Source organism: Castor canadensis, chromosome 2 (assembly GCF_047511655.1).
Source record: "Castor canadensis chromosome 2, mCasCan1.hap1v2, whole genome shotgun sequence".
NCBI classification, from domain to species: Eukaryota; Metazoa; Chordata; class Mammalia; order Rodentia; family Castoridae; genus Castor; species Castor canadensis.
Genome location: NC_133387.1, coordinates 116,739,881 through 116,767,688, shown reverse-complemented (window position 1 = coordinate 116,767,688; position 27,808 = coordinate 116,739,881). Strand labels below are relative to the sequence as shown.

General features: G+C 41.4%; 1 protein-coding gene across 5 annotated transcripts in view; it reads left to right on the top strand.

The window, feature by feature from the left end:
• The first annotated feature begins 12,340 nt into the window (after positions 1-12,340).
• Egfr (epidermal growth factor receptor) overlaps positions 12,341-27,808 on the top strand; it is a 176,721-nt gene continuing 161,253 nt past the window's right edge. For 3 of the 5 annotated variants that reach the window (XM_074065528.1, XM_074065527.1, XM_074065529.1), the window contains exon 1: positions 12,341-12,660. In XM_074065528.1, the coding sequence (XP_073921629.1) occupies positions 12,573-12,660 (88 nt within the window). In that variant the 5' untranslated portion in view covers positions 12,341-12,572. The remainder of the gene's footprint in view (positions 12,661-27,808) is intronic. The other 2 variants (XM_020175295.2, XM_020175294.2) reach the window with 1 other exon arrangement.

The following is a 27,808-nucleotide window of genomic DNA, read 5'->3' as shown; positions in this document are numbered from 1 at the left end:
CAACATCTATCTCCTATCCCTAATTTCCTCCAAAGCCAACTCATGGTCAGCTTATTGTATGTGCTCATTCCAATGTACCATAAATTGATATACAGGTCCTTTCTCCAGACTGTAAGACTGAATTTGCTCCCAGTAATTACTAGTTGGTTAAAAAATAAGTATTTCTTTCCGGGCATACATTCTTATGAATGACAGCCATAATAATGATTAGGCAAAGTCATGCACTATGACAAATATTTGTGCTTTTATTTTACTCCATAGTTTAAATATGCTAATTTGAGGAAACATCTAACATGATACATCACACATTAAGGCCTAGGAACCAGAATCTATCAAGAAATGCATATGTATTTACAAATGAGATGATAGAGAACGATCTGGAGAAAGTAAGTTAAGGGCTGGAGAAACAGAGATAAGACACATGCCTGTAAGTGGCAGTAGCATTATTTAACCAGTGGAACAAAGCAGCAAACCCTCATGCCTCCAGAGGACGTGCAGGCCCTGGTCCCATGAGCAAAGAAGTTAGGCTCCGTGGCTCCCAGCTGACTGCCATGTTACATGAAAGCAGATGGCATTGACCAACAATTCCCACTTTTTGGGAAAAACAGAAAATCCACATTTCAAATGTGAAATTTTTAAATGATGCTATTATTTCAATAAAAAGAAATACTGAAAGAGGCACACAAAACCACATCTGTATCCTGAGCATGGTCAGCAGACTACCAGTGGAAACCTCCAGGATAATATTTTGAGAAATGCTACCCCAGAAACAAGTAAGTATTAACTCCTTGCACAAAATTATGTAAACTCAATTGTAAAGTCTTTGATATGGAGTAAGCATGGTGCAAGATTGAGAAACTTCCTAAGAAATTAACATCTCAACAATGCTATGAATATCAGCGCTGGCAGAGAGGCTCCAGTGGTAGAACCACTGCCTAACAAGCACTGCTAAAGAAATGTAATGTAACCATGCATTTTGGTTGTTAATTAATAACTTTATCTATCAATCAATTCTCTATCTATCTATCCACCTATCTTGAGATGGGGTCTTTCTGTGTGGCCCAAACTGCCTCAAACTTACAGTCTTTCTGCCTCAACCTCCCTAGTTCTGGGACTATAGGCATACAGTACCATGTCCAGATTAATAAACCTTTCTTTTTTTAACCTTACTGGAGTTTGAACACAGGGCCTTGCACTTGCTAGGTAGGTACTCTACTACTTGAGCCATGCCTCTAGCCCTTTTTGCTCTGGCTATTTTTGGGATAAGGTCTTATGTTTATACCCAGGGCTGGCCTCAGACCATGATCCTCCTACGTACTGCCTCCTGCAATTAGGACCCACAGATGTGTCCCACCACATATAGCTTACTAGTTGAGATGGGGTCTTGAAAGACTTTTGACTTGGCTGGCTTGAAACCATGATCCTCCCTATCTCTGCCTCATGAGTAGCTAAGATTACAGGAGTAAGTCTTTGTACCCAGCTAAATGTTTTTTTAGAGCAGTTTTACAGTCATAAAAAAACTGTGCAGAAAGAGCAGAGTTCCTATACATCCTCTGGGCTATATGCGTACACCCTGCCCGATTCTTGACACCCTCTACCAGAGTGGTACATTGGCTATAGGAATAGGCTTGCATTGACCTCTGTTATTCCCAAAGTCCATAGTTCACATTAAGATTCACTCTTGGCCTCCTACATTCTATGGATTTAGACAAACATGAAATGACACGTACCTACCATTGCAATAAAATACAGAATAATTTCACTGTCTTAGAAGTCCTCTGTGTTCCACCTACTCATTACTCCCCTCTCCCTAACCCTTAACATCCACACTGATATTTATACTGTCTCCATGCTTCTGCATTTTCCAGAATGTCATATAGATGTATTATGAAATACACAGCCTTCCAAATTGGGTTCTTTAACTTAGTAACATACACTGAAGTTTCCTCCGTGTCTTTTCATGGCTTGATATCTCATAATATTTCATTTTCTCCATGAACTCTGATTTTTTATTTATCCACTAATTTACAGAAGGATATCATGGTTGCGTCCCAGTTTGAGCTATCATGAATGAGACTTCTAGAAACATTCATGTACAAATTTGTATGGATGTAAGTTTTTAATTCATTTGAGTGAATACTTTAAAAGGAGGGCAATTTGGGGGTCATATGGTAAGAGTATGTATCGTTTTAAAAGCAATTAACAATCTGTCTTTTGTACTGGCAATACCATTTACATTTCCACAAACAGTGAACTAGAATTCTATTGTTCCGTATCCTCATCAGCATTTGGTGTTGTCAGTTTCAGACTTTGGCCGTTTTACCAAGTGTGTAATAGTATCTCTCTATTGTTCGGATTTGAAATCTGCTATGACATCTGATGTAACATTTTGCATATGGTTATTTGTCATCTGTATGTCTTCTTTGATGAGTGGCCTACTGAGTTCCTTTGTCTATTTTTTTAATCAGGTTGTTCTCTTATTGTTAACTTTTATGAGTTTAGGTAATAATTCTTTATCAGTTATTGCAAATATTTTTCTCAGTCTGTGACTTCTCTTCTCTCATGCTTGACATTGTCCTTTTCAAAGAAAAAATTTTAACTTTAACGAAGTTCAACTTTTCAATTTTTTTTCCATGAATCATGGCTTTGGTATAATGTCTAAAATATCATCCCCATATCTAAGTTTCTTCCTACATTAACAATCAAGAGTTTTGCAGTATTGTATTTTACATTTAAATCTATGATCTACTTTGAACTAATTTTTGCAAAGGGTGTGAGATCTATCTACATTCTTGTTTCCCTTTTTCCATGTAAATATCTGATTGTTCCAACATTTGTTGAAAAATCTATATGTTAACTACAACTATATTGATTTTGCTCCTTTGTCAAAGACCAGTTGACTATATTTATGTAGATTGCTTTTGAGGCTTTCTATTGTATTCTATTGCTTATTAGTATTTTTGTCTATTATTTTGCCGATATCACATTGTCTTTTTTCCTTTTTTTATTATTGTTGTGCTGGAGGTACATTGTGACATTTACAAAAGTTCTTACACTATATCACTATTGAATTCACCCCCTCCATCATTATCCTCTATCCCCTCCCCCATTGCTGGAATACTTTCAACAATTCTCATTTTTCCATTTACACACATGTACAGTGCCTTGATTATTATAGTTTTATATTAATCTTGAAGTAGGACAGTCTCACTTCTCTAGCTTTGTTCTTCTTCAATATTGTGCTGACTTTTCTGGGTCTTTTGCCTCTACGTATAAATTTTAGAATCACTATTGCTATCCAAAAAGTAACTTGCTGGGATTTTGACTGGGATTACAATTTAATCTGGAGGTCAAGTTAGGAAGGACTGACACTTTGACAATTTTCATTCTTTCAATCAAACCTGGACTGTCTCTCCTGGACTGTTCTTCAGTATCTTTCATCAGAGGTTATCGTTTTTCTTATGTATTTTTCTTGCAAATATTTTGCTGGCTCTATACCTAAGTGTTTCATTTAGGAGGTACTCATATAAATAGTAATGTGGTTTTCGTGTAAAATTTCACTTCATCCTTGCTGAATATAGAAAAGTGATTAACTTTTCTATGTTAACCTTGTATCCTGCAGCTTTGCTGTAATTGCCTATTCATTCCAGTAAATCTTTGACCAGTTTTTTAGGGGGTAAGGGGTGGATTTTTACATAAATAATCATGGCATCTGTGTACAAAGACAACTTTATATCTTTCTTCCAAATCAGTATACATTTTACTTAATTTTCTTGAATTATTGCATTAGCTAGGACTTCTGATGCATTGTTAAAAAGCAGTGGTGAAATGGAGCATGCTTGCCTTCTGCTCAATCCAGGCAGGAATGTTTGCAGTTTCTCCCATTAAGTATAATGCTAACCATAGGACTGTTTAAAAAAATATATAAATTTTTTTATCAAAGTTGGGGAAACTCCTCTCTATTCTTAGTTTTCTGAGAATTTTTAGCAGAAATCGGATCCTGTCAAATGCTTTATCTTCATCTGTTGATATGACCATGTGGTTTTATTCCTTTAGCCTGTTGATGTGACGACCTATATTATTTGATTTTTGAATGTTGAACTTTTGAAAGCCTTGCATATCTGTACTAAATTCTAGTCAGTTATAATCCATGTATTTGCATGGTATTATTGTTTCCAATTTTCTATCATTTTGTTGAGGATCTATGTTCATGAGAAATAGAGTAGTTTTATCAGAATGTCTTTGATTTTGGTTTTCAGGTAATGCTGACTTCACAGAATAAATCAGGAACTCTTCTATTTATATTTTCCAGAAGGGAGTTCAGATAATTGATATCATTTTTCCCTTAAATGTTTAGTAGAATTTACTAATAAGCCTACCTGAGCCTAGTATTTTGGGAGGTTGTTACTGATTCAGTTTTTTCAATGGATCTAGGTCTATTCAGATGCTCTATGTCTTCTTGCAGTTTCGACTACTTATTGTGGTACTGGGGTTACATTCAGAGCCTTGTGCACGGTGGGCAAGTGCTCTACCACTTAAGCCATGCCCCTAGCCCCTTTGTTTCCATTTTGTTGTTGCTGTTTTTGAGATAGGGTCTTGGTATGTTTTTGATCTAGCTAATGTGGAACTCAGTATCCTCCTGCCTCTACCTCCCAAGCAGCTGAGATTGCAAGCACATGCCATCATGCTCGACTCTATTTTTTCTTGTGTGAGTTTTGACAGATTGTATGTTTCAAAGGATAGGCTCATTTCATTTAGATTATCAAATTTGTATGTACAGGGTTGCTTACAATATTTCTTTATATGTGTCTAATATCAATAGTGATGTTGCTCCTTTAACTTCTGACGTGTAACTTGGATATTCTCTCTTTTTTTCTCAGTTAACCTGTGTTAGAGGCATATCAATCTTACTGATTTCTCAAAGAAGCAGCTTTTACGTTTATTTATTTCTTATTTTATGTTTCATCGATGTCTGCTTTTTTAGTATTATTTCATGTGCCTAATTTGTATTTAATGTGCTTTTCTTTCTCTAGTTTCTTAAAGTAGAAGCTTAGATGATTGATTTTAGTCTTTTCTTCTTATATTTTTTGGCTGCAGTGGGGTTTGAATTCACAGCCTCATGCTTGCTAGGCAGGTGCTATGAGCCATTCTGCCAGCACTAGTCTTTTCTCCTTTTATAATACATGCATTCAATGCTATAAATTTCCCTAAAATCTCTGCTTTCGCTGCATTTCACAAATTTTGAGATATTTTGTTTTCATTTTCATTTAGCTGAAAATATTTTGAAATTTCTCTTGAGATTTCTTCATTGACACATGTGTTGTTTAGAAGTGTGTTGTTTAATCTCTAAACATTTTGAGATTTTCCCACAATCTTTACACTGTTGATTTCAAGTTTAATACCATTATTGTCTGACTGCATTGTTTAATTTTATTTTATTCTTTCATGTTTGTTAAGGTAGGTTTTATGGCATAGCATACAGTCCATCTTGGTGAGTATTCCATATGAGCTTGAGAAAAATGTGTATTCTGCTATTGCTGAATGAATCAAACGATAGATGTTATTTATATACAGTTGATTGGCAGTGGGTGCTATAGAGAACTCCTTACTGATTTTCTGCCTGCTGAATCTGCCTATTTGTAATAGATAAGTGTTGACATCTCCAACTATAATAATAGTTTTATGTATAAATATAATAGTTTTATGTATAATAATAATAGGTTTATACATTTTGCCTCACAGTTATATAAGTTTTTGTCTTATGTACTTGGACCCTGCATTGTTATATACATACATCTTAAGGATTACTGTGTTCTTAGGATATGGTTCCTCTTTTCAGTAGGTAATGCCTTTCTTCATCTGTGATAACTTTCCTTGCTCTGAAGTCTGCTCTGTCTGAAATGAGTATAGCAACTCCTGTGTGATACTTCTTTCTCCACTCTATTACTTTTCATCTATATGTGTCTTTATATTAAATGTGAACTTCTTATAGACAACCTATAGTTGAGTGTTATTTAGTTCCTTTTATCTACTCTAACAATGTCTTCTATCTATCATATGTTTTAACTCTTTTTGGCTGCTATAATAAAATACCATGAAGTGGGTGACTTATAAACAACAGAAATTTCTTTCTTATGGTTCTGGAGGCTAAGAAATTCAAGATCATTGACAGATTTAGTGTCTGGTGAGGGTTTGCTTCCTAATGGTGGCTGTGTTTCTCACTGTAACCTCATGTGGTGGAAGGGGCAAGGCAGCTCTTTCTGGTCTCTTTTGTCAAGGCACTAATCTCATTCATTGGGGCTATACCACCATAATTTAATGACCCTACAAAAGGCCCTGTCTTCTAACAACATCACCTTGGGGTGTAGAATTCCAACATATGAATCTGCAGTGGAGGATATAAGCATTCAGTTTACTTCAGAGTAGTTAGACAACTGATGTTTAAGAAAACTAGTGACATAGCTGGATTAGTGTCTCCCAGATTTGCTACTGTTTCCTATTTGTCACCTTGTTTTTGTTCCTATTTTTGTCAAGGTTACTTTTGTGGTACTGGAGTTTGAACTCAGGTTTTGCACTGGTTTTTATTTTTTTCTTTCATACTTTTGTTTTTGCCTTTTGTGGGTTTAGTTGAGCATTTTGTTGATTCTATTTTCTCTCATTCTTTAGCATATTAATACTTTTCTGTTTTTTTAAATTTTTAAAATTAAAAAAAAAATTAGTTGCCCTAGAGTTTGCAACATGAATTTACCATGCATCCATATCTGCTTTAGATCATCATGCCACTGCCTCATGGGTGGCATCACATTTACAAGAGCAAAGCATTCCTATTCTTCTCTGTGTCCCTTGTATCACTGTTGTCACCCATTTCACTTACACACAAGCATGTAAATATGTTTATATATTTAATGAAATAAAATTATGCTCCTATTACTTTTTTAACAAACTCTTATCTGTTAGATGGATTAATAATAAGAAAAATAGAAGTTTCTGTTTTACTCTCAATCCTTCATTCTTTGATCTTGTACTTTCTTGTAGGCTTGAATTTCTGATCTATCTTTCTCCTTCTTTCTGAACAACTTCTTTTTAAGATTTCTTGCAGGGCTGGGGATATAGCTTAGTGGTTTAGTGTTTGCCTTGCATGCATGAGGCCCTGAGTTCAATCCCCAGTACCACAAAAAAAAAAAAAAAATTTCTTACAAAGCAGGTCTACTAGCAACAAATTTTCAAATTTTGTCTGAGAAATTATTTCTTCTTTACTTTTGAAAAATAATTTTGTAAGGTACTGAATTCTAGGTTTATATGTTATTTATCTCCCAACACTTTAAATATTTCACCCCATTCCCAACTTGCTTGCATAGTTTCTAAGGATAAGCTGAATGTAATTCTGTAGATATCTTACAACTCCTCCTTAGGTAAAGTTTCCCCTCACCCCGCAATATGGCTTCATTCAAGGCTTTTCTTTTGTCTTTGATTTTCTGAAGTTTGAATACTTGTGTTTTTTTTTTTTTTCTGACAATACAGTTTAAACTTAGGGCCTTGTGTTTGCTAAGCAGGTGCTCTATCACTTAAGCCATACCCCTAGCTCTTTTGTCATTGGCGTTTTTTTGACATAGGATCTTGTTTTGTGCTCAGTCCAAACTGGACCAGGATCCTCCCAGTCTCTGCCTCCTGAGTAGCTAGGTTACACACTGGAGCCACCATTCCAGGCAGTTTTCGTAGTTTCTTTTGATATATCCTCAAGTTCGTAGATCTCTTCTTCATCCATGTACAGTGTACTAATGAACCCATCAAAGGCATTCTTCATTTCTCTTACAGATTTGTTCTCCTCTCCAGCATTTATTTTTCCATCTTTCTTAGATTTTTCCCTTTTTCTAAGAAAGTTTCATAATTTCATGATCATTCTAATCTTGTATGGTATTTACATTTTCCTTTTCAAATCTTGACATGTTAATCATAGCTTTAAAAAATAAAAACAAACGAACAAACAAAAAAACCATGGTCTGATAATTGCAGCATTCCTGCCATTTTTAAGAGGAGGGGGTGGTTCCCAATGTTGCCCAGGCTGGTGGGGAACCTCCTGGACTCATGCTGTTCTTCTCTCAGCCTCCCACATAGTGGAACTATAGGCATGAAACATCACACATGGCTTTTTTCTGCCATTCTTCATTCTAGTTTGGGTGTTTGTTCAAGATCTTCAAATTTACGTCTTTTGCCTTTTAGGATGCCTTGTAATTTTTTGCCGAAGGGCAAAAAACATGGTGTACTGTGTAAGGAACTACAGAAAGAGGCTTTTAGTCCCATAGTAGTTAGGTGTGGGGAGTGAGGAGATATGTCTCAGTTTTTTAGAGAGCCCGTGTTCCTGGACTGCAAACTTCGTACATGCTTCTCAGGTACAGGGTAGGTGGGGGATGATGAAGTTATGTATTTCTTTTCTCCAAGGAGATTAGATGCTGATAAAACTCCAGTAAGTTAGGTTACCCTTCCTTGGCCAGAAGCATGATGCTATTTTCCTAAATGATCCCAGTGAGGATCTGGGAAGGCTCCTGGAGGAGAAACACAGAAGTGTGTCATCCCAGCCAGCCTTCCATGGCTGGCCCTCTCTGGAGTTTGTAACTTTTAGATTTGTCCACAGTGAGACTGCAGCTATGTGTCAATCCCATTAAGGTTTCCTACCCAGGAACAGTTTCCTTCAGGGGTTTTCCCCACAGGCTTTTGCTCTTGTGAGCTGTGTTTCCCTACATCTACCTGTCTATGTCTCTGATTTGTGACTTTACTTCACTGTTGGATCTAAGAATACTTGTTGACTTTTTGGTTTGGTCAGTGTTCTGCTCCTTGTTAGCATCGAGTGTCAACCCTGCCTTTTTAAATATCATGCAAACTTCAACTCTAGAGATGATGAAGCATCCTAATGACAAAGGGAAAAATGCTACAGCAATTTTGTGTCAGCATATTGTTCCTGAGAAACAAGCTGTTTTCCCACATGCTGCAAGCCATGGGATGGGTCAAAACTCAGAGTCAAATGCAAATGACTTGACTCAAAAGGAAAGAATAAATGGCTTAGAACACCAGAGAGCCAGCTACCAGAGCATCCCTGAACCTCAGCAGGAGATCATCTGAGGGCAGTGTTGTTTGCTTTACAGAAAAACGTCTGCATTTTCATGGGACAAAATTCCAAGAGTATGAAAAGGCAATTGAAATAAGCCTCTTTCAACCCCTAGTTCTCCTTTGTAGAGGCAACATGTTACCAGATTCTTCTGTCTCTTTAAAATACATCCTTAGAAGAGTGGTTGAGTACACATACCTTTAAACGGAAACCTATTTTAGAAGTACATGTTCTTACAGAGTTTTAGAATTGGAGGGTACCTGTTTCAGTCATTCATTCACAGTATCCTTTAGTACTTAATACTCCTATGTAAAATATGTTTTAAAAATGGAGAAATCCTTTTCACTCTGAGGGAAGCTAATTTGAAATATGTCACTTCGGTTTTTTTTTTTTTTCCCCCTCATCAATCTTTGCTTTGACTTCTAAGGCCAGGAAAAAAAAAAAAAAAAAAAACAGGTGGCCACATGCTTCTCTTCTAAGATGGAACTTAAAATATTTGAAGCCTGTGTATCTTCATCCAGTCAAAGAACCTGTTTCTCCTCCCTTTCTACAGACTGCATGGATTTAGGGAAATCAGTGCCATGTTTCCTCTAGGAAAGACTAAACTACTACTCGATATACTCAAAAACTTCCTCTAAGAAGATAGCTACTCATAGAGAAAGAATTTCTTCTGCATAGCTGGCAGAGAATGAACAGTCTGTTATGGAAGTGAATATACACTTATAACATCTGTTATGAGAAATACCAGAGTTTTTTGTATGTGTGTAACTTTGGCAAGAATAGGGACTTTATCCAAAAAATTGTTTTGGTCAAGCAGAAAGTTAGGTTACATTTGATCTAACAAGTTTTCCAAGACACAATGAAATAGAATTTGGGGTCCTAAAGTCAGTATTTGGCTCAGGTTTAGAGGAGGTTGAGAAGAGAGGGATGAAGAACGTTGTTTTGGTCAGCATCCCATAATAATAGCAAGTATGCCTTGGGACTTGGCTAGTTATTTATCCTCTCCAAGCCATAATAAAAGGCAAAGGAAAGTGTCACTAGCTCATGGGTTGTCAGATATGCTGTGTCTGACCAGTACTTAACACAGAGCTCAGGCCACTGTTGCTGTTTCCTCAGTGGCACAGAGCATCCAAACTCTGCCCAGGCTGGGGCCTAGCATCACTCTCCACACACTCTGTGTGCTGAGCAACCTCCTCCAAAGGCCCTGGCTAGGCAAGGCTCCTCTATTCTTTCAAGAAGAAATCATTTCTGTCAGCCCAGTCACGCAGGTTTTTTTTTTTTTTTTTCTGAGAAACATGGTTATCAATAAACTCCAGATACTGCCAAGGAGTACAAAATCAACCTGCATGTTAGTCTTTATATTAAAGACTCAAAGGAGAAACTCAGCTTTACGTAGGAGTCCCAGAAGAATGTTCAGGAAACCCATTCCTTGGAATCCAGCCTTAGCATTGTATTGAGTACCTGAAATATCCACTGTTTCATGAAGCTCTGCGTTGTGAGATAGCATGGCAATCAGATTAGATCAAGGGATGTTACAACCAACATTTCCGTGACGACTGTGGCTTCATAGCTAGCATACAGCCCCTTGAAGTTTCTGCAGATTGTCATGGAGGTAGGGGAAGGAGCTCAAAAGAGAAATTCCAATGCTGTACTAAAAATTAATTTTGTCTTTTAATATGTGTTCACTGTGACTTGTGCCACTGACTATTCTCCTTGACAGAAAATATGGTCTAGAGCCATGTTTGTGGCCCTTGTTTAGCACTTCATTGTATGCAGATCTTTTATAAGGCCCTCCTGTCTTCATTTTATGTTGTACTGTTATGTTTCCTGTTTGTTTTTCTCTAATTTTTTCCTTGTATTTTATTTCTTTACAAATTGCTTTAAGCTTTGGAATATGTGGAGGGAGCCAAAGACGTGATCAGGATGTCAGTGGATGCCCTATTTGTTAAAACAAAGGAACAAATTGCTTACTTCATTCTCAGTAAAGTTCCAGGTTCCCTGGATGGTGCCGAGCACTGTGTCCTGCATATTCCCTGGGTAAACCTCACCATTCACCACTCCAGGTGTAAGACTCGGGCACAAATGCTCTGCTGAAAAGATGGGGGTCCCTCTCCTCCAGCAACGCGAAAGGGCTGGCCTTAGCTTCATTGACCATAGGTTTGAGATGACTGCTAAAGCTGAGAGACCCAGAATCCAGCTAAGCCTGAAGGTTACCAATCAGCCTTCTCAGGAATGAAGGAATGGAGGAACCTGGCTGTAGAATGTGTCCAGAGGACATTTCTCCTCCTATAGGTGAAGGAGCACCAGGGGCAAAGGGGGATGGGGGGTCAGGTTGGTCTTTGCAAAAGGAATTTAACTAAATTCTGGCATAAGAAATTCTTAGTGAGTTTCTCTGGCATTTCTCCTACTTGAGTGTTGTATGGCTGCTCAGGTCAGTAGGCACCTAAACTTTGTAAAAGTATTTCAGTTGTTATTTGTGTCAAGCCTTATTCTAACCACTTCACTTTTGCAAGGTAATTCAACTCACGTATTTGCTTTTCGAGTACTCCTTTCTGGTACATGAAATGTTGTGTGGGCACTCCACTCGGTACTCATGCATTCATTCAACAAACGTTTACTGAGAACTTTCTCTGTGCCAGGAGTTGGTCGCCCTCATTTCAGACGATTTAGAGGGTGCTAGGTAGAATCTGAAGGACCCTGGGACTTCTGAGTGCCACTTCAGACACCTTGCACCCTTGCCGTGCCAGCGCGGTTGGGAATGCCTCAGCTGCAAGGCGAGCTTCTGACCCCTGCCAGGATCCAGGTGCTGAGGGCAGCAGGGGACAAGAATGAAAAGAGCAGCTTCCGCATCTGTGTCATTATCCAACCTTGGCTCTAAGGCTCAGTCAGTTTGTTGAGGAGCGGGTACAAATTTCCTTAGTAAACTGAAAGAAGGGAAAAGGGAGAAGGGAACGCTAACACGGATTTGGCTCCATGTAGGCTGGCCCACCGATACCCTGGAGCCGCGCAGAGGACTTCCCACTTCGAATGTAACTCCCAAGTACACCAGCTGCCCGCCGGCCGCCTGGCCACCACCTCCCTGTCGCTAGCGGCCGGCTCCCGATCCTTGCTGCTGAGTTTTTCCTCCCTGCTCGCTTTCCGCTCCTCCTCTGCTCCTCCCGATCCCTCCTCCTCCGCCTGGTCCCTCCTCCTCCCGCCCAGCCTCCCCACGCCCCGGCCCGAGCCAGCGAGACGTCTGACCAGCTCCCCGCGAGGCTCAGCAGCAGCCTCCGCCTCCCGCACGGTGTGCGCGCCCGCGGCCAGGGCGGCCCCAGCGAGTCCGGCGGCCGCCGCCTCCCTAACCAGTCCACAGGCCACCTCGGCGATCTCCCGAGTCCCCGCCTCGCCACCGTCGTCGCCGGCGCGCACGGCCGCCAGACCGCGTCCCGGATTAATTGGGGACAGCGGAGGCGGCTCCTCCCCAGCAGCGATGCGACCCTCTGGGACGGCCGGAGCCGCGCTGCTGGTGCTGCTGGTAGCGCTTTTCCAGGGGAGTCTGGCGCTGGAGGAAAAGAAAGGTAAGGACGCGTCCCGCCGGTTCCCGCGTCCCCTCCGGAGCGCCCCGACCCCGCAGCCGCCCCGCCCGCGCTCCGGCGCACCGGCTAGGCGTCCCGCGCCGCCCGCCCCGCCTTTCCTGTTTCCTTGAGGATCGGCTGCGCTTCTGGCTGGGACCGTGGGAGGAACTGGACGTTTCGTTTGAGGACTGGGAGAAACTGCGGCGGCCAGGAAAGGGAGACGCGGGGTTCGGGGCACCGCGCTGCGAGCGCGCCGTGGGAACCGCCGCAGGGAGCTCCCGCGACCCCGACCGCTCCCAACTTTCTTTCCTCACTTTTCTGCTTTCCTGCCCTCGGTCGGCGTCCGTGGGCAAAACCATGGTGTCGGGCTGCGCCAGGCGACTGGGGTCCTGCACGTGCGCCCTACGCTGTCACCTCGACCTGCCGGGCGGGTTAGAGGGCCACGCAAGAGGTGGGCGCGCCCCACGCGCGGAGCCCACGGCCTTAGGGAGTGAGGAAGGACTCTGGCTATCCCTCGAATCTTGTAGGACAGGCGGCTTCGTGAGGTCCCTCCGCACCCCGTTCCGTCACCGGGGTCTCACTTTTAAGCCCGCATGTTGGCCTGGCCCTGCCAGCCGGAGTCCCGGCCCCGCTCGCAGGTCCCTGCAAGCCTTGCCGGGTGTGGAGCTGTAGTAGTGACCTGGGAGGCTGGGAAAACTTGTCTCTGTCACTAACCACCTGCGGCAACCAGGGAGGGGTAGTGCTGGTGGTGATTAGTTTCCTCGTCTGCAAAAAGGGGAGTGAGGTGGGGTCCGTACCGCCCCTCCGGCGCCGAACCCTGCCACTCGCTCTGCGTGTTGAGGTCCAGGTCTTGGTGGGCCAGGTGCTCCGGTCCGGAAGACCAGGACTCCCTGCCAGTTCGTAGCTCCTTCCCGGAGTCCCGCTGGATGACTGCTTCCCCGACCTCCGAGGCTTGGCCCCCCACCGCAGAGCTTCCTTAGCATCTCTGCTCTTTGCAGTGGACCTGGACCCAGCTGTATGACTGCCTGCGATGCCACAACTGGGTCCTTGTGCCGAGCTCCCCAGGCGTCGCACGCACTCCAGCCACCCATCCCCAAGGTGTTTCAAAACTGGGCTCACAGTAAACTTTCTTATTAAGAGATTTTCTCTTTTTGGATGTTTCTTTTCTTTTTCTTTTTTTTTTTAAGAGTTTGACATTGGGCCAACCAAAATATTAAACCTAATTAAAAAAAAAAACCAATGGATGTCCATAGTTCACGCGTGCCAACTGTCCAGACGGAACATGAGCAAGTCTGGCTTCCTGACTGCCGACCATAAACCTACTTGACACGAGAAACATGCCTCAGAAGGTTTAATTGCACAATTTCCAAATCCAGCGGCTCGGGTTCCAAGAGTCAGGTCCGCACTTGCTGTTGATGTCATTGGCATTGGAGTAGGGGGTTGATGCTGCAGGAGTAAAGCCAAGAGCCGAGCTGTGGCCCAAACATTGCCGCACACTGAGCTCTCCTGAGATTAAAAACAAACAGGCAACTGGCAACACCAAGAATAAACCTAATGACTACCTGCCACCCGGAGCTCAGTGGTCTGGGGTGAAAAGTGGGCAATGAGGTCTTCGAAAGTTCTTCAGGTGTTTCTGTTGGTCAGCCAGGTTGAGACTGGCTGGCGTAGAAGAAGGATTGGTAAAGTCTCCAGGAAGGTTCCATGCCACAGATAGGGTTCTTTTGGAACTTCTGGAGTTTTAACCATCTTGCAGGCGGTTGGTCCTTGTCTTCAGGTGGCATCTGTCCCTGTCCAAGGGTTCCCACCCTTCTCCTTTTAAGTTAACCTCTTAGAGCCACCCCATGGAGCCTTGCTTCACTCCTGAAGTGTGCGCCACTCTTTGATGTTCCTCTTCTGAACACTGCTATTAGTGGTTAGAAATTTGTTTCTGGGTAAATATGAATACCACTTAATTTGTCTGTTTGTCCTATAATCTCTTAAAATCAAATGCTCCCAAATACAATAGTGAGAGTAGCAAACAAAGGACATTTTCTTAAAGACTAAAATATAGGGGCAAATTATTACAGATAGGAGATGAAATCTTCCTGAAAAGGTTGTTAAAGAACTCTGTTGATTTAAACCAGTCAATTTTGTTCAAGATTTCTTCATTTTGCTGAGGCTTTTTTGTTGTTGTTGTTCTAAGCTATGACATCATTTGTACCTGTTGCACCGATAGCTAAGGACAAGCAGACAACTCTTTAAGTCTTCTTAATTAATCCTTACATCAAGTGTATGAAGTGGGTACTCTTGTTATATAGGGGGAAACTGAGGTACAGAGAAGGAACTAGTTTTCCTATGGCTAGTAAGAAGCAAAATCAAGATGCAAATTCCCTCAACCTTCAAACTGCTGACTTGTTTTAGGAAAGCCAGGTCAGGAGGAACAGGCCTGTTAGGATGAATCCTTTGTCTGAAGCTTGCAAATGCTTGTTTATTCAGTGGTCTATGCACCTGCTTGGGGTTCTCAGTAGTCACACTGGCTTCCTTTTATGGGGGCAGCACAGTCACCAAGTCAACTGTGTACAGGGAAATGGCTCTATCATATTAAGCCACCCCCCTCGCTTTTGCACAGTGAAGAGGTAAAGGTGCGCTCACGGAGACCCTGAGTAAGGAGAGCAAGGATCTTCAACCAAGGGAGCTTTACAGAAGTGAGCTTGTCCTGACTCCACCTCTGAAGATATTCTGATTCAGAAGGTCTGGTTTATATAAAGAGTGGAAAATCTAATGGGCAAAGTGAAGGACCACCACCCTCCTTTCTCTAAGGTGATCAGATCTCAGGAAGACCCAGGTCTACCTGGGCAAACTGGAGACCTATTTTCTCGTTCCAGCCCTAGATGAGGGTGGACAAGTCACTCAAGGCTCCAAGCTTCTGAGTCCCTATTTCAGAATTAAGTGACTGTTTAGTGAATAGACTGCCAGACATTAAGAGTTTAGTGGGGTAGGGATAGTGATATTGGTTTCTGCTATTGCTTTCAAAGACACGTGCTTCATTAAGCCACTAATTAAATATTTGTAAGTTGTTTTTCAAATGTGAAGAGGAGACCAGTGGTCTTCTTGTCTGTGTATATCCATAGCAATGTAGCATAGACCAGTAGAAACGGAATGATAGCTCCTGTAGTCTCTGAACAGTCACTGTTGGCTTCATATATTCAGTTTCATAACACATAATTTTTCAAAAAACTTGTGGTGAAGTTTAAAGAAATCAACTATCAAAATCTATTGTGCTGTGTAATTACACTTGGTGCATGTGACACCACTAGCATGTTTTGAGATGAGTGAAGATGAAGGATTCCACCCTGTTTAAAAACAAAATACTCTTTGCTTTTTCTTTGATCTAAGCACCAGGACTGGCAGCTAGTATCCGAAACTTTTTTTGATAGGAATGACAAACCAAGTGTAATAGTAAGGGCAGCTGTTAAAGGTGAGAATTTATCTGGTGCCTGGGTCCTGAAATGGGTATGGGATCAAGATGTTGAAGACATTCAGCCTGTCAAAGGATCCACCTGTGAAATGATGTCTCACTTGCTGTGAGAGTGGGGTGTGTGTGTGTGTGTGTGTGTGTGTATGACTTAGTAAGTACTGTAGTAATGGCTTTATTAAAAGTTAGATCTTACTAACAAGATACTAGAAAAGTTTTAGAACATGGCCCACTGATGTATTGTGTCCTTATAAACAAAGTTTTAAGAATTAGATTCTGTTCCTCAGATCCACAGTGAGCTAATTCCATTTTGTTTGCTTCTTTCATTTATGGACATTTGAAATTATGGCAAGAAACATCTTTCATCTCTGTTAATTATCACTGGTTTATTCTTGAGCTGTCAACACCTACAGAATAGAGTGCAAATCTTAGCTTGTTCTTCTGGGTTGTTCCCATGTGACATCACAGTGTTTTCTGATGCCTTCTTTTTATTTTCTTTCTAAAAATTGTCTTTTCTAAGAATATTTCAGCCATTGACTCTTTGGACAGTGTTTCCATATTGTCCACCACCAGGTCCATGGACACAAGCCAGTTGGACAAGGCTCTAAGCTTTGAGGCATCTTCAAATAATTGGTTTGACTATAATTTTCACCTTTTCAGAGTCATTTGGTAAAGCTTCCTTCCTACACACACACACACACACACTCAATCTAGGTGTCTAGAAAGTTCGCTAAACCAGCTGGGAAGGGTAATTGGGGCCAGGGAGTAGTTTGGGGCATGTTTACTGAACCCTGATAGAAACTCTGTGCTGGATTTGACATTTTAATCTCTGACGACACTGAAACACAGTATCAGATATCAGGCCCTGTTGACCGGCCATATGTGAATTGCATATGCTTCAAATAAATTTTATTCCTAGCAATTTTAGCAGCTTGCTTTAGAAAGTAGTATGTGAACTCTGTCATGGGGCTAGAATGTCCCTCTTTGTTCCAAATTCTTCCCCATTCTGGTGGGTTCACAGGAACAGACCCAGAGTCTAATTGTCCTTTTTGACTTTATCTGCTGGATTTATAAGTTAGGAGAATAATAGTTATATATTGTATACATAGCCTTAAATATGCTCATACTTACATTGTTTCTGGTGCAGCAGCACACACAGGCTGATTGAGTATAAATAATTATGTAAGTTAGCCACTATTGTTTGTCCTTTGATTATTTGGACAAGTATTGCTACCTATTAGTTGTTAGACTTTTTTTTGCAGTTTTTTTTTCTGTATTTGAGTCATGACGAGCAGTTTGCACTATTCTATCCATAGTTTGATGTGTAAGAATGAGTCAGAGTTGGCACTCGCCCTTGAGTGTCTGCAGTTCAGTTTTCAGAAGAGAGAGTGAGTGTGCCACACTGTGACAGAAGCAGTGGTAGAACTTGGCACAGGATAAAGGATGTCTTTTGAGAGTAAGCTTTGCTTTTAATTCTACCTGGAGAGGAGGCCACATTTGGTTATATGGTCACTTTGTGGGAGAGTAGGATGTAGGGGTATTGCAAGAGAAGTGCCAGTTCTAGGATGCACTAGTAATTCAGTGTGGCAGGAAGAGAGAGAATAAATGGCAAGACTTCTGGCAAGTCAAGAGTTTCTTAACTCCACTGTAGCTTGGGTCTTCTGTATGAAAGAGGAGTCATTCTGTGGTGTTTTGGAAAGATGGCGTGACAGCAATATGGGTAGTGGATTTAAGGGCAACTATGCAAATAGGGAGATGGGTGATTATTGCAGGCAAGAGATGGAACAGGATCAAGGAGGATAGAGAACATGTGATCAGGATGGTCTGGAGGCAGAACTGCCTGGTGATTATGTGTGGGAAGTATGAGAAACAGAAAAGCCCAGGGAGATACCAACTACTGACTTGGAAGCCTGGGTAGATACGGAATCCATTCATAGAGGCTAGAAAATTTGGGAGATTACAGGGCATAAGAGTCTGATAAGTATTTGGTCTTTAAGTGCATTGAGGCCAACAGAGCAGTACTTCCAGTACTGGAATTTGAACTCAGGACTTCTTGCCTACAAGGCAGGTGCACTACCACTTGAGCCACACCTCCAGTCCCAGTATAACTTTGAGTTGTCATTTTGTTAGATGTTTTCATTGCAGTTCTTGTCTTTGGTCATAGAACCACCCAACCTTGAGAAAGCCTTTGTCTCTACCTATGAGATGCTTACTGTTAGTATCAGTATTGAGCCTGTCAAGGTTCTGGATTACCAACTTCCTTCTGTACTAATCTAGGCTCCTGTCTAGGTAGCAATCTAATTAGTTTCAGTTATAAGAAACTGATAAGTAAAGGTACATGGAAATCATGTTTGTAAATTGTTGCGAATCCTCAGATAAGGATCCCCAATAGTGAGTTCTAGATTACTCAATTTTGCACATATATGTGAACCAAAAAGAGGAGATGACTTTTTTGTATGTGTGTGTGTGGCGGGGGTGCATTTTGGTCAGCTTGCTAGGCAAGCATTCTACCTCTTGCTTCCGGTCCTTTGTACTGTATTTTTCAGGTGGAATCTTACTATACTTTTTGCTCAGTCTGGCCTTGGCCCACAATCCTCCTACCTATGCCTCCCACCTAGAGGATTCTAGGCATGTACCACCGCACTGAGATTGTTCTTTGAGTCAGGCTCACTAACATTTTTGCCCAATCTGGCCTGAAACCATGATCCTCCTTTGTACACCTCCCAGCTAGCTGGGATTATAGCTGTGAGCCACCACTCTCAGCCTTCTTCTTCTTCTTCTTCTTCTTCTTCTTCTTCTTCTTCTTCTTCTTCTTCTTCTTCTTCTTCTTCTTCTTCTTCTTCTTTAAAGCAGTGGCATTTGACTCATGACTATTTCTTATAATCACTCCAAGACTTCCAGGACAATTCTGGGGAATGATGAAGTACTGCCCATAGCTTGTAACCGATGAAACTTTGTTTTTGTTCTTAGACTCCTATTTCTTACTAATGTCATGAGCATCTACAAGGTCCAGGAACAGTTTCATACCTCATTAATAAAGAAGATCAGGTTTGCATTTTATTTCATGAATTAGCCCATTAAAAGCCTGCCTCTGTGGCATCAAGTGTAGGCACAAGGCAGCAGTAGCCATCCCTGGGAACCTGGTGGAAATGCACATTGTGGGAGCCACCTGGGATCCCACCTTAAATAAGATCCTGCAGGGAGGGCACTGCAATCTGAATGAAAGTCCACTGGGAGATTCCCAGGTAGGCCAGGGTTTGGAAACCAACACTATATGCTTATCTCATGCCAGCTCTCTTGAGTTCTGGAGACTCAAGAGGAAGGGGAGAACATTTGGCCTCAAACAAGTTCCACTTTAGAATGACTGAGATGTGAGCCATTTCTAGTGTTCCAGCATTTTATAACATGTGACTGGTGACTTCAGCGAGTGCTCACAGAAGAGACTGACTAGTTCTACCTGTGTGAGAGGGCCCGTTTTTCAAAAAGAGAACATTTAGCTGTGTCTCAAAGAGATTTCTGCCTGGCTTCCAGGCAAAATAAAAAGAATGTGGGAGTACTGGTAGACCAAACTCCTTCCAAGCCTCCATCCCCTCTGATCTCTGCATGCCGCTGTCTGGTTGTAGCAACTGCTAAAGCTTTAGAATTTTCCTGCTGTATTTTTCTAAATGACTGTCAGGAAAATTACAACGTCAAAAATAAAGTGCCTGAGAGGTGTCACAATTTACATTTGAAATTAAAACAGCCATTTGTAAAAAAGTAACAACCAAATGAACTATAATCTAGATTATAGGAGTTTGTGTGTGTGTGTGTGTGTGTGTGTCTGTGTGTGTGTGCACGTGTGTGACTGGGATTTGAACTCAGGGCTTTGCACTCGCAAAGCAGGTACCTTGCCACTTAAGCCACACCTCCAGCCCGTTTTGCTCTGATTATTTGGAGATGGGGTCTTAAGAGCTATTTGAGAATGGCTGGGCTGGCCTTGAACTGTGATCCTCCTGATCTCATCCTCCTAAGCAGCTAGGATTATAGGCATGAGCCACTTGCCCCTGGCCCAGCAGTTTTTCTTTTAACTTTCTCCCCAATAGCTAGATTTCTCCCTAAAACTTGTTATGAATAAGCAAAATGACTATTTCACATGCTTTGTGCAACTCCGGCTACAGAAAGCAGAGAGGAGTCAAAAGTCTGCCTGATTCCAGACACAAGAAATCCACATTGAATAACACCGAGCTCAGCAGACGTCTCCCACATTAACTGGGCTACTGCTATCTGTGAATTCGAAAGCATGCTTCCCTAGTCACTGCTGAAAGTTGAGCACATTTAACCTGTTGATTTTCAAAGATCATTTAGAAATTGGCAAATCCCCAACAAATGAAGGGTGAAAACTACCTACGCCTGTCTGAAAGAGGCAACATCAGGAAGGCCCATTGCTCAGTTTGCTTGTGTTTTAAGAGCCTTCAGGAAGTGTTTTGTTTTAAAACCAGAAATGCAATACCTGGTGGTTTTCTTGCTAGAGTCCTGCAGGCTGCACACAGTAGTGGGTGACATCAAGCTTGTTTTAGCAGTGGTTTTGCCTTTCTATAATATCATTAAGACCGATTGCTAAAGTCCCTTTCCTGGACTCAAGTTTGGGATAGAATTGATGCATTGCATGTGCTTTCTCTGGTATGTCAGCGTACATATGGAAAACTGTGCATGTTTTGGTTTCTTTGCTATACTCATATTTTTTCATTATTTTGAATAAAAAGAAATCATTTGTTGAATTTGTGCAAGTTCTGAAGGACAGATGAGTATGTTCTGAGAATTTCTTATCGTGACATAGTTTTTCAAACACAGAGTACTTAAAAGCGATAGGAGATTTGATTGCAAAGGTTGTTCTTCATTTACATAGCTATCTAGCTCATACTCATGTACCACTAGCCATTGTAGTTATGCTGAGCGAGATAAATTAGATGAACCACTTTGTTTGTTTTAGCCTTAACTTGCAAAAATCTAATGATTCCACCTGACTTCTGTACCAAACAATATTTTAACAGAGTATTGGAGAATTAAACAATGATTTTTTTTGTATAGGAAACAAGACTCCCCTGGCTCCTAATTTAAATCACTCTTGATTAAGTCCAAATGAATGACAGAAAAACAAAAGGCAGTCATTGGAGAATGTGTCACCTTTTGGTTTTAAAGGTGACTACTTGTATTTTAGAAAGGTTTTAAATATGATGTGTGTCAGAAAGTTTTGATTTTATTTTGTTTTGAGGTACTGGGGTTTGAACTCAGGGCCTTACACTTGCTAGGCAGGTGCTCTACCACTTGAGCTGTGCCTTCAGTCCTTTTTGCATTGGTTATTTTTGAAGGAGGGTCTCCCTTTATGCCAGGAGAACCATTCTGGATAGTGGTCTTCCTATTTGTGTTTCCTTATGTAGGTGGGGTGATGGGTGTGCACCACTGCTTCCAGCCATTGGTTGAGATGGGGTCTTGAAAAGTTTTTGGGCAGGCTGGCCTGGAGCCATGATCTTCCTGATTTCTGCCTCCCCAGTAGCTGGAATTAGAGATGAGAGCTACTGGGCAGGGCTTCTTCTTTGGGGGGGGTTGATTAGCTTATAATATTAATAGAGAATCAGAAACCTTATCCTTGTAGTTATCTCTTAAGTTTGTTGATATTTCCTGATGAGTTTCTGATTTAATAGGCTCTATGCATGAAACACATAAGTGCTTTAATTTTTTTTTTATGGTGCTAAGGTTTGAATTCAGGGCTTTGTGCTTGTTAGGAAATTATTCCACCATTTGAGACACACCTCCAGACCCCAGCTGCTCAGTGGGTGGAAAGCTAATCCTAGCTACTCAGGAGGCAGCCTGGGCAAAAAATTAGCAAGGTCCCATTCAACCAACAAATTGGGTCTGTGGGGGGCTGCATACCTGTGGTCCCAGCCGTGGCAAGAGGGCATAGGTAGAGGGATCACAGTCTGAGTTGGGGTCAGGCAAAAAAGGTAGTACCTTACTTGGAAACTAACATGCTGGTGTGTGGCTCAAGAGCCTGTCTAGCAAGTGCAAGGCCCTGAGTTCAAACCCCAGAATCACCAAAAAAAAAAATAAATAAATAAAACAAAGAAAGAAAGAAAAAGAATCTATACTCTTGGTTTCAGTTTCCATAAAACAAAAGCTAGATGATTCCAAGACTCATTGCAACTGAAAATATCTACGAAATTAAAAGCAAATCTAAATGTATGCAAGATATGTATTTAAACATGTCACTAATAAGTGTGCTGTCCCTGTAATTTAGATGCTAAAACATTGATGTCATAATAATAATAATACCTTGCATTTGTACAGCACTGTACAGTTTTGTCTTAACATCCATCTCTCTGAGTCTCCGAGCAGCCCCAGGATCGGGGTAATTACCCACGTTTGAAGGTGGGGACCCAGGCAGAGCAATTCTGTGGTCAGCATTCCGTGCTGTATGCTTTTCCTGCCATGCAGCTGTGTCTGTTAAGAATTCCCCATATGCCTCTCCGAGGAGACCTCACGGGTGTTTTAGCAATTGGTTTCTCCTATCACTTCCAGTCCTATTTGCGAATTAAAGGTTAGCACAAAGTAGTCCTTAAAATTTCTGTCCTATTTCTATTATTTATGGTTCACAACCCCTCCCAAACTATGTGTTTTCTGTGTCTGTTCTCCTTTAATTCCTTTCCTACTTTTCCTATTGTTAGCAAGCATTTTTTTTTTGAATTGAGTTTCCTATGTATGTGCTTTAACTGCTCACTTTATAAGTTATGGGGCAATGCATTCGTGACCCTTGAAAACATTCACTTTAGAAATAAGAAGTATGACTATTCACACATTGTGTCGTAAGCTGCTGCAAATTTGCCAGACCTAAAAATACTTGCAAGAAAAGTGAGGGGAGAAAGCAACTTGATTCAGCAGTTGGGCCTTAGCGATGCCTGTGGGGTATACTGTGGTAATCAGCTGCACTGGTCTGCTAGAGTCATTTCCACGATTATATAAAGACACACACTTAGACTCATCAAGGTGTGAACGAGCTATTGTTATACATAGATACATAAGTAACCAAGAGTGGGCTCCTCCCGGATCATTCCTTCCCTACATCATACACTTTATCAGAAGTCATTTCGGCTTGGGTAAGACTTCTGAGCTTTGACCTTTAAGGAGAAGTGGTTACAAACACCATGCTGTTCACCTGGAAAGCTTCCTTGGTTGAATGAAGGAAATGAGGACTGTGATGTGACCAGATCCTTCATCTATTGTGATGTCCCCTTCTCAAAAGGCATTTCAAAATACAATGTTAGATTCCTTCACTAGGAAGGAAGGAACTTGTTCTGTTATTGCTTGTTCCTAACGGAGGGGAAACTTTTCAGTACTCTAGCAGAAATTCCCCGAAAACATTTTCACCTTTCATGAAGTAGGAAATAGCAAAAAAGTTCCACATGTCAGCTGAGTAGTTGATCTTCTGTGTTGTTTGTGTATTGTAGGATTAGACGATAACACTAGGAGAACATATTGATTTTTCTTGTGCAAATACTTCCAACGACCAGGCATCCTGATTTCAGGATGGCTTTAGTAGTTGAACCTCTAAGTCTTCCAGGAGTTACTCGGACAAAAGCTGTGCTATTTCACCTTCAGTCAACAAAAGTTTACCCAGCCAACACAGAGCAGAAAGTTGAAGTGGGAGGGTGTAAGTAGTCAGTTAGAAGAGTTATTCAGGTTTTCACTTTACTTTCTGCCTTTAGAGAGACTCTCCTGATGGAATTCAAACCTAGTAAAGTGCCTGGTTTGGGGGAGAGGCAGTTGAGTGAGAAAAGTCCCAGATGAGTGGAAGACCTGGGTGGTTATCTGAGACCGTATCTTTCTTCATGGCATGACATTGCTCTTTAAGTCTGGGCTGGAAAAGCAAGGCTTTCGGTTTGTTTGGCAATGAATACTAAATATACATAATCTGACTCAGTTGCAAAAACAAGACTTTCAAACTATAGTCAGGGTGATAAGTAGTCATGAATTCAAGGCCTGACCATGCCAGAGTGCCATGAAAATGGGGTGCCACAATGGGAGACTTGCCAATAGTATAGTCTTTCTCATGCAGGTTTTGGGGTTGTGTGTGTGTGGTTTCCCTTCCCTCTTTGGAGAAAAGAAAGATTAGAATTCCTTGGATCTCACTTAGAGAAGAGTTTGTACACTTTTTTCACCCAGGCTGTGTTCTTTCATCTAGGTGATTAATGAAGAGGTAGAATGAGGTGGAACCACAGGTGAAGTGCAGTGGTGGGTTGTGTACATTGCCAAATGTAGCCTAATGGAAGTTATACAAGCTTGGTGACTTCTGAACAGTGTTTACAAGGTTGAGTTTTAATTGAAAGAGATCCCCTAGGTATCACATAAGGTGGTGGCAGGAGTGCTGGTACCTCGGTAGTCACATGTCATGCTCACAGGATGTTCTGCCAAGCCAGAGAAGGTCCAGTTAAGTTTAAGAGCACCTCTAAAAGTACCAGATAATAGTTAATTAATACCCAGTGACTTGGAAATGAGACTTCAAACATGCCAACTTAGAAGTGTCATCCTTGGAGATAGAGAACAATTAGATCAAGTCTGCCTCTCCTTGAGGAAGCAGCTTAGCCTAGCTGGCTACAGGTGTAAGTGTGTCTTAAGGTGAATTTCCTTTCAACAAGGGTTTGCTCCATTCTCTGAGCAGAGTGTCATATGCAGACATCTGCTGAGACTTCACAAGTATAGCGAATAGCTCTTCCGTGATCTGGAATGGTTCTCACTCTCTGAGGGGAACATAAACCATGACATAAATAAGCAGGATACATATCTCATCCACAGAGGTGTTTGCCTTCTTGGCTGTAAAACCTAGGGTTTGCATTTTTGCCTGGTTCTCTGACTGTCTTGTGCACTTTGTCATTATGAGTATTATTCTACAGCAGCTGCTTCTGGTCATTTATCAATTACTTATGCCTGCTGGTTGGTATAGAACTGATTCTCTTAAAGAATCTGTATCCATTGTATATTTTCTGACTGCTACGTAGAATGTATTTATCATTGATTGAAAATGGATAAACTGTCCAGGGGCTTCTTGATTTTTGAGAGGGAGAGGGATACCTGGGAGAGTGCCTCAGCCAGGAATTTACTACATTTGTGGGTCAAGGAAACTCACCAAGTCAGAGGTCAGAAGAAGCCACCTGCACAAAGAGTTCAGAGCTCCTGGAATCATGTGGCTCTTAAAACAAACGTCTCTGCTTCTGGTCAGATGTTTGAAAACTTCCTCTGGTTCTAAGTTTGTCCAAAATGATCAAATCTAGGAATGATTCCTTCAATCTGAAAATTATTCTAATAGGCTAAGGAATGCATTGGATCAGTGATTCTAGGGCTAATCATCGTTAACACTCGAGCAATAACTTTTTTATTCTAGAAAAAAAGCGGATATAACTTTCGTATGTCAAGCATCTATTTGATGTTAAATTTTTTATATGTAGGAAAAAATGTGTACCTGGGACTAAACTAGATATATACACAAAACAACGCTTGGACCAAAAAATCTTGAGGCCCTCGTATGTAGTGCATTTTGGGTTTTCTTAATAAAAATTATATATTAGCCTTCACCCTCCTCCAGGTGTTTAGAGAAGTATAGTGATGTGACTGGGGGGCAGATTTTGGGCCCTCACTGCCTGGGTTTAATGCCAGCTCCCGTTGGTTGTAGGGTGATGTTTACCAAGTTGGAAAATTGCAAGTCTCTACTTCCTTATTAAGGAATAAGGGTGTTATGGTACTTATCTCCCATGACTGTGAGGGGACAGATGAGGTCTAACCATGTGCACCATGCTGTTCCCGTGGGAAGGGCTGGACTTGTCCTGGAACCTTCAGTGCTCACCGCTGCCTTTATGATCCCTGCTGTGGCTCAGGAACTTGGGACTTTGCAGGGTCACCTTACTGACCCAAGGTCATCGACTAGAAGAAGTAGCCCTGGACTCTGACTGGGAGTGGTTCCACACTGCTCCAGATGGCTGCCCTGCAGTCAGGATCCTCAGGGAGTCACTAAGATCTGGGCAGGAGGCAGCCTCAGCCTCCAAGGCTCCAACATTTCTTTTGGTGACCTGCCCTTGACTCCATGGCAAGACTCTCAGAACACATCCAGCTAACCCTTTCTTTCCTTCCATGGGGGTCTTACTTTCCCTCAAAAGAGTGTTATTTATTTGCTGGTTCCAATCTAGTGCTGGGCCAGTTTTTAAAATACCCTTCATTCCACAGTATAACGCTGGTGATTTGTTCTTGTGCCATTCTCATGTTAGGACTTTATTAAACACCATTTATGGATGTTTTTGCTTGTTCATCTTTTCACTGGCACCATCACTAAAGCAGATGTGGCAATGGTGTCCATGCCATTTCCCAGGAATCCAGCCTTTGGATCTCTGCAGTCCCCTGGATGCCTGGACATCTCACAAGGAGGGAGGCAGACGCACCTCACCTGGAGCACTCGGCACTTTTGGCAACGATTCAGCTTCCTCTAGAGAGAAAGGAATAAATTTATATTCTCTTCTGCATTATTATTTGATCTGAAATGAACTAAGCTGGTTCAGGTCATGCTTATACTCGTGACTAGTTTTGTATTAGCCAGTTGTCCATCACTATGACACTTACCTAAGGTAATCAGCTTATAAAGAAAAAAGATATGTTTTTGCTCAAAGTTTTGGGTGTTCCAGTGCATGTGTTGCTTGGCCTTCTTACTTTGGACCTGTGGTGAGGCAGCACATTATGGTGGGGAGCATGTGGCAGAGTAAAATGGTTCACCTCATGACCAGAATGAAAATACATACATACATGTAAGAGAGGAAGAGACTGGGGCCCCACATTCTCTTTTGAGGGCACATCCCTAAAGACCTTCTTAAAGGATCCACCACTTTCTACCCTGGGGACCTCATTTTTAATGCACGAACCTCTGATGGACACCCAACATCCAAACTATAGCTGCACTCTCCTACATGGGGAGTGCAGCTTTCATCTGGGGCCATTGAAAGAACTTACTTAGGTTTCCTGTCTCTTCACTTAGCTCATAATAAGAAGGGCTGCAGGTGTTATATGAAGCCATAAAAATGTACCAGTTTTCTGCCTTTTTGTTGCTTTCTAACTTGCAAGGTAAAAGACTGGTGATGAATTAATGTATGGTAGAGACCTGCTATTTCCTACCAGCAGCAAATAAAAGTTATTTTTAAAGTTGTTTTAAATCTGTGAGTAAAAATAAATTGCTTTGAATGCAAGAAATACCAAAAATGGAAAAGCTAGCAGTTCAAAGCCGATAAAATTTATCTTGTAGACACTGCTTATTGAATAGTTCTTTAAACAGTAAGAGAAATTATTGGATATGTGATGTGCAAATGGAGGAAGGGCGATCTAACCTTTGTACTGGTCCTTGCATCTGTGAGATTTTTGGAGTTCTAGCGGCACAGCTGGGGGTATAGCATACTTGGCAGCATTCATTCCATTTGAAAACCTGGATGTCCAAAGTGAAGTGACCACTGAGTCCCACATATAAATTTTGAGCAGCAAAACATTTTTATTTCCCTTGAATGTTAATTTTATGGTCAGCATTTTTTTTTAAAGAATTACAGAGGACAAGAAAAATGTATGATTAGGAAGGAAGGATTAGGAGTTAACTGTTATATGTTCTCTCTGTAGTGTTTGTAAGCATTCAGTTATTCA